This window comes from Pundamilia nyererei, unplaced genomic scaffold (genome assembly GCF_000239375.1).
Source record: "Pundamilia nyererei isolate P.nyererei 1_Seehausen unplaced genomic scaffold, PunNye1.0 scaffold00006, whole genome shotgun sequence".
Lineage (NCBI taxonomy): Eukaryota > Metazoa > Chordata > Actinopteri > Cichliformes > Cichlidae > Pundamilia > Pundamilia nyererei.
This window is the reverse complement of record NW_005187407.1, coordinates 4,494,127-4,501,558: the sequence shown is the minus strand read 5'-3', so window position 1 is coordinate 4,501,558 and position 7,432 is coordinate 4,494,127. Positions and strand designations below refer to the sequence as shown.

General features: G+C 40.3%; 1 protein-coding gene across 1 annotated transcript in view; it reads left to right on the top strand.

Annotated features, from left to right (window-relative positions):
• LOC102213986 (uncharacterized) overlaps window positions 1-7,339 on the top strand; it is a 31,700-nt gene extending 24,361 nt beyond the window's left edge. The window contains exons 5-7 of the mRNA XM_005722176.2: window positions 4,951-5,073; window positions 6,790-6,919; window positions 7,024-7,339. Coding sequence (XP_005722233.1) covers window positions 4,951-5,073; window positions 6,790-6,919; window positions 7,024-7,307 — 537 coding nt within the window. The 3' untranslated portion in view covers window positions 7,308-7,339. The remainder of the gene's footprint in view (window positions 1-4,950; window positions 5,074-6,789; window positions 6,920-7,023) is intronic.
• The last annotated feature ends 93 nt before the right edge of the window (window positions 7,340-7,432 follow it).

Sequence of the window (7,432 nt, the reverse complement as noted above, 5' to 3'; positions counted from 1 at the left end):
TTTTAGGAGGAGGAACTTGCACAATCGGTGGCTGACTAAATACTTTTTTGCCCCACTGTATGCAGTACTGAGCCAGAAGGCTAGCCACAAACTATAGAAAGCAGGCAGTTTCAGGGACTCTAAGCAGAGTGGAATGAGGAAATCGGCTGTAAAAATAATTTTTAGAAGTAGAGGGTGTAGGTGGAGAAAATGTCCAGTCTATTGATTTATTTATTTTTTTCTTTCTTCTTCTTCTTCTTCAAGCTTTCAAAGTTCACACTTGATTTAGCATTTGAATCAGTTGCAATAACCAATAAGCAGGCCATGGGATGATAAAGTGGTTAATGCTCTTGCTTCATGGCAGAAGTGCTCCCGGTAAAAACCTGCTGACCATCTGGGGGGTTTCTTTGTTGAGTCGGTATGTTCTCCGTGTGACTGTGTGAGCTCTGAGGTTACTTCTGCTTCCTCCCACCATCCAAAGAGTTGAATAGTATGTTTTTGATTCTATGTTGGCTGTAGGTGTTAATGTGAGCATGAATGTGTGTTAGCCCTGTGATTAGACTGGTGTCCTGTCCACAGTGTGCCTTGCCTCTTGCAAAGTGACCCCCAGAGTATTCTGACCCTGAATTGTATACACAGTAGAAAGGATTGGTGGATGGATAGTTGTATTGAGTCTTAAGGAATCTCTATTCACTCTTGCAACCAATAACAGAAGATTTGCAAGTAGCTGCAGTTTAATGTGGAAAGTTGAAAATGGCTTTTAAAGGTGGATGTATGTAGATAGATGTAGTGGAGGAATGAAAGTAGTAACGTATAAAAAATGTTCACAGCTTTTGTTTTATGCCTCCAGGTGGGGGAAAAACCACAAAACAATACATTTTCACAATATGAGACTTTTAAGATGCACACAATAGGTGTACTGCTATACACAGGCAATCCCACTGGTGCTTGTTAATTTCCCATGCTCACAATTACTGATGCCCTGCTTCATGCCAGCTGCGTTCCTGAACTTGTGTATCATCATGTCATCATAACTTTCTGCAGACTTGAGGCAAGCCGCTTGTGCTCGCTCTGCAGACCCTGAAATTCCTAATTGTGTATATCAGACACAAACACCATTAACACCTCAAAGGGTGTTACATTTGACACCCTAGCAGCCCACTTGCTCTCATTAGTCATACTCATAACAGAGCTGCTTGAGGCTGAGGTGTGGAATGTGAAGAACGCCTGGCTCTCTGGTCGAACTGTCGGCCTCTTCTGCCATGCCTGGGTTTTCGGGAGTTTAGTTGAAGTGTTATTGGGACTACAAATATCACAGTAGATTTGAGCATAAAGTATGGATTTAACTTATCCTGTTAGTAGAACAATGATGAGATATAAACATCAGTTTCTCTTTTGGAGTTTGGTATTCGTGCTTCTGGTTCCATCTGAGAACTATTTCTTACTGTAACATGTCATCTGTAGTTAAAATCTCCACACCACAACAATGGATGACATTGACGCGATGTGTATCTGCACCTATGGCTTTTTGTGTTTATGTTTGATTCTTGTGAAGGAGTCTCTCTCGTGATTCATCCAGTGACATCACTCCTTGGCCAATCAGTGGCCTGCAGTCTGACATTATATTTTCAGCTCGACTCAGCTTGCTTGAAAGCCCAGTTCTGTAGATACTAACACGCACCTGTTACCAGGTACTACCGTATAATGGAAAACACTAAAAACTGAGTAGAGTGGAGTTGAGCAGAGTAGGTGCTATTTATTAAAATAAATAAATAAAAATAGGCAAAATTCTCTCATAGAGCATAGGGGGTCATATTATGCTCAAGTGTGTGTTGTACAAATTAAGCCCTACTTAACAAATCAGTATGGCCCAAACACAGAGGGGTGCTCGGTCTGTGTGTATCTGTTTCTTCATAAAACACACTAAGACGAGGATCAGACGAGACTCGTAGGCTGTAAAACAGTTAGCACAGGCGGGAGGCGAAAGGGCAACGGAGACTAAAGGGGCTGACATGTTTATGGATTGATCCTTTTTGCTTAGCAGAACACAGGAGTCATAATATGCAACAAACATTGTAGTAAAGTTATTATCAGGATGTTGTAAGAAAAATCCTTTAAAATTGCTCAATTGATTCAAAATGCTGCAGCAAGAATACTGACAGGGACTAGAAGGAGAGAACATAGGTCTCCTATACTGGCTTCTCTTCATTGGCTTCCTGTTAAATCCAGAATGAAATTTAAAATCGTTCTCATCACATACAAGGTCTTGAATAATCAGACCAACATTTATTATTAACTTCAGAAGCGTAGGACAAGGAAACCAGAAGGTCTGACACAGTTTGTTAATTTTTTAGCTCTACATATTTGTTTTTGGACTCTACTCTAGTAGCCTTGCATGATTCCCTGTGCAGATAATCATTGTTTATCTCTTATTGGGCCTTGATGCAGCCGCTCAGCTCATTCTTTCACTGAAACAAGCCCTTATGGCTGTTCTTCCTGTAAGGCCACCTGCCTTTAAGTCTGCTTTCTTCCCATTGTCTACCCCTCACTAACAGAACATAAAGTAGCTTGATGTTGCTGTTCAAACTGCTACCAGAGCTATGCTAAAAAAGAGTTTAGAGCGTTGGCTCTAGAGTTGGCTCACAGGGATTACTTGCAAGTATCCTGTTGTTTAATTTTGGCTATGTTTAATATGAGATTACCATTTTAAAGAGAAGCATGATGGGAAATGTGTGCTACAATTACTAATTTACTGTGTATTGTTTTCCAACTTGACACTACAGACATATGGACAATGTCTTCATGCCCTCTTTGGAATGTTATAGTACTAGAATAAGTGGAAATGCAAATGGCTCTGAACTGTTGGGTTATCTTATCTGTGTGATCGGTTTGTTCTTTTCCAAACTTGTTTATGCAGTTTCTGTTGAAACACCTGGTCATCAGTCCATGTCCTTCCTGCTTTACATCCTGTTCCTATTGCCTTTGGGAAGTCTTGTCCATGAATACATTTAACTGCGAGCTAATATACATTCGCATGTGATGAAATTATGTGCCCAGAAACATCCTGGCTCAATTGAATGTAAGTTACTAAACAAAGAAAGGTGTATATTTTCATAATGTAATGGTAGTGTTACGTGATATAAGCTGGTAGCTCACAGAAACCTATTGACAGTAGTGTCAAAGTCAGCTTATTGTACACTAGGCTTCAGGGTGGATTTGAGGGTGTGTTCAGTAGGGCAAGGTTCTGGCACGATCTTGTGATTTTTCTTATTACATGTACACACACACACACAGATCATTGTCACATAAACCAGACTTTGATCACTAAACTTGGAGTGTGTGTCACAGCCCAGCTTTGTGTCAGGTGACAGCATTGGTACAAGCGTGGTATATTTCACGTAGCACAGGGACACTGCAGGTCTGGACTGGCCCAGAAGACACTTGCATCAATGTGGACCTCTTAAATGAGTCATGTTATTAAAAGTATGCAATAACAGCAAGGTTGAAGTGCCATCTCATTGCCTGTGTGAGTTTAAGGGTTCATAGTGGTTATAATTAGTTTATAAAATCAAAATCTGTTTGCTATGAATCAGAAGTAAAATGTTTATATTTAAAAGCTTTAAATACATTAATTGTTTGGCTATAAAGTCTGTCATGTACAATTTGCAGTCTACTTTAATGCCTCAGTGGTCCTGACTCTTGCAGCCAGCACTCACTGACTCATTACAGAATATACGGTTCTTGGATTTAGTAGCTCGTGTCAAGCCATTCAGAATAGCTGTGGGCAGTGAGGGACTCCTTGTATTATACGAGCCATGATGCTTTAAATAGGCCTGCAGCAGAGGGACTATTTCCACAGTGGGTGACATCATTTTTATGGCTCTGCAGTGGCACAAGGGAGTCGGCACAGACTAGGGTGTGTCACCCAAGCTTTAGAGCATAGGTCACCTCACCATGCAGAGAGATCACCTGGCTCTCTGGACTCATAGGGTTTAGAGGTGAAATCCATCTGCAGTATGACTTTAAGGATGTGCAAGTGCATACATTAGAAATTCATTTGTAACCTTATAGTCCGAATTGCGTGAGCAGATTATATAAAGAGCTTAGTAATGTTTGATCTGGGGCTACTATTTAAAAGTAAATCGCTGCACTGAATCTCTGGCATGTTTCTACTGTCTACTGACGTCACTACTAGAAAGTTTCCTTAATTACTATGGGTGGTCCAGCAGGAGCTAAATCTAATCAGTTTGTTTTAGACACAAACTCAGATTGCGGTAAAACCCAAGTGTTTTTGTTTGTTTTGTTTGTTTTTTTGGCTATGGAGATGTTATAAATCAAGGCTGGCTTTAAGCAGTTTAATTTTATTTTTCATGCTTAAATTGTTTTATTGAGCCATGTAATGTGACTTGATATCTTAAATTTGATTTCAGTGATGCTGAACTAGTTTGTTTTTTTATTCTTCCATTAAAAGAAATCTCTGACTCCGCACAGTTAATCTTGTTCTTTGTATTTTCTCACCAAACTGTAATTAACCATACACAAGGATGGTTAAGTGTTACCTTTAAATGCATTTGTTTTGGGGGGTTTCCCCACTCTGCAAATTTAAAAAATTGAAATTGTTTTATTGGGTCTGAAGTTTTTGTTTGTTTGTTTAAATTCATAATTGCTCTGGTAGGCTGCCTTCACTGCAAATGTACATATAACTCATTTCAGCCAGCATTAGTCATTAACTAATTAATTTATATACATACATACATACATACATACATACATACATACACGCACAAGATAAATCCAAAGTACTTTTTAGATTGGAGTTTGTGTGTGATCTATGAGCTGCTTTTTGCAGGTAGGATTTAGGATCATCCTGTAATTGTCCTGTTTCAAAACACACTCGCTCCTCCAGCATGGATAATGTTCTCTAGACTGAGACTAATCTTATTACTCTGTTGTTTATCTGTGTTTTTACAGACGGGCCGCATTGATAAATCCTACCCCACAGTGTGTGGTCACACAGGCCCTGTGTTGGACATTGACTGGTGCCCCCACAATGACCAGGTCATTGCCAGCGGCTCAGAGGACTGCACCGTGATGGTAAGGCTCGCCTCACCCATCACACCCAAACTCAAACCTCCTCGGGTCAACAGGAGCATACATTCTTTAGATCATAAGAGGCAAGAGTCTACATGCTCTTATTGCGAAAGGCAAGGCTGCGGTTACTCATGAATGGTTGCAGGCCTCACCCTCTGGATTAGATTAAGCTCAAATATGTGTTGTAGGAATCAGAGCTGGGGAATGATTTAGCTATTTATTGAGCTGAGGTCACTGACTTTTTTCAGGCTGCTGTTTTACTTTTCTCCATATGTCCTTATTTGGTATATAATAGGCTGGGATAGGCTTTCAGCTTGTTTAGATGGCAGCCACTTCCTCACCTGAAAGGCCTGACTTCCTGTTAATCCCATGCTAAATCAAGGCAGTATTTATTTGGTTTGTTTTGCAGAAGTGTGGGCCATGAAGAGAGGAACTATTGCTGGTTCCTCTCTTCATATCATAGAACATGTGACGGTAAATTTCACAACCTAAATAGACTCTCAGTGATGTTTAGTTTAGATTTGGTAAGAGTGGGTTGGCTGGTGTACACAGCAGGCCTGTAAAGTAGGACTATAACGTAGGCAGGGCATAAAACGTTTATTGTAGATTAAGGAATAGATTTTGTTATCACAGAGTACACACTGGACATCAACGAAGCTAATTTAATGTTAAAATGTGATGGAGTGGCCTTTATTTTCTTTTTAAAATGCTGCATTAGGCGTACCCATTCTATTCCTCTGAAAGGACAACCTTTACAGGATGCCTGTGCCAGGCACCGAGCACTAAAGAATGTAAGGAAAAAATTTAACCTCAAATTCTTTTCATGCAGCAGTGTTATGACAAAGTAGATCAGATGAATCAACGTAATCATGTTATAAATAGTGTTAGTGAATAGTAACCAATCAGTACTTGACATCCTGAAGTCTTAAATAGCTGGTTTTGAGGTGGGGTAATAATGTTGCATTTTTCTGCACATCTCTTAAAATTTGAGTTGGGTTTGGCACTGCTGAAGGTCCTGGCTTTCAACCCATCTGGTTTTGAACATGTGAAGTTTCCATGTTCTTCCTGGGTTTGTGTGGGTTTCCTTTGGTCGGTGTTATTTCTCCTGACACCAAAAACATGTTGGCTTAATTCTCTCGTCATTGTTCCCTAAACCATGGCAATGGGTTACATCTGGAGTTAGTTCCCTATGCTCTACAGTGGCTAGCCACTGCTCCTGATAACTCCAGGTGTTGTGCCAGAAAGTGATTGCCACCTGCAGGAGTGTGCGCAGCTACTTAAAGCTATAGCGCCCAGATTACTTACATAGACAGCTACTTCCATGCAACTGATATAAGGTGCGGTAAGCTGAAGACAGCTTCAACCGTCTGTTTGTTGAACAATAGTAATGCGACTGCACCGCATTTTCTTGTTAGTAACGGTAACGGCGTTGTAACAATAGCAATAGTAATTAGTTGATTACTCGATACTGAAAAAAAGTATATTTTGCTAAGTCTAACTGTGTATCAGTCAGTAAGGAACATGCTGGGAATTCTTAGTGATTGCTGCCCCCCTCTGGTTCCTTTTTGTAATTACAGTTTAGATCCAGTAATCATTTTAATTGCTAGACTGTGTTCAGCATAATCATCATGAAATCCTTTAGAATATATATTTTTTTTTCATACTTCAGAGAATTTTTACTGCCTGCTCTCAGTTTCTGACTTCCTGGTCTCTTTACAGGTGTGGCAGATTCCGGAGAATGGCCTAGTCACTTCCATGTCTGAGCCAGTGGTGATATTGGAGGGCCACTCAAAGCGTGTGGGCATCATCACATGGCATCCAACAGCACGAAACATCCTCCTTAGTGCAGGTAAGAGCTCTGGCAGTGTTTCCAAATCTATAAAACAATGCTGCCTTCAAAACTTGATGATCAGATTGAACACAAACCTCACCATTACCTTTATCTGTCACCAGGTTGTGATAACCAGATAATCATCTGGAATGTGGGCACCGGTGAGGCCATGATCAACCTGGAGGACATGCATCCTGATGTCATTTACAATGTGTGCTGGAACCGCAATGGAAGCCTTATCTGCACTTCCTGCAAGGACAAGTCCATCCGGGTTATTGACCCCCGCAAGCAGGAGATTGTTGGAGTAAGTAGTTTGCAAATAAATTGTCATATTTTCTGTTTTTATATTGAACTGTATCTGAAGTATTTAAAAGGTAAATATGAATTCAGGTGCAGGGATTTTTGATTTGGAAGTAGAGAGACTAGTAAGCCCCGGTATGGTAACATTGTTCCCTTAAAATTGTTGTTAGCTGTGAGTCTGAATTATGAATTACCAGTTTTAGTTTGGATTCAGACCAAGGACTGTCATGG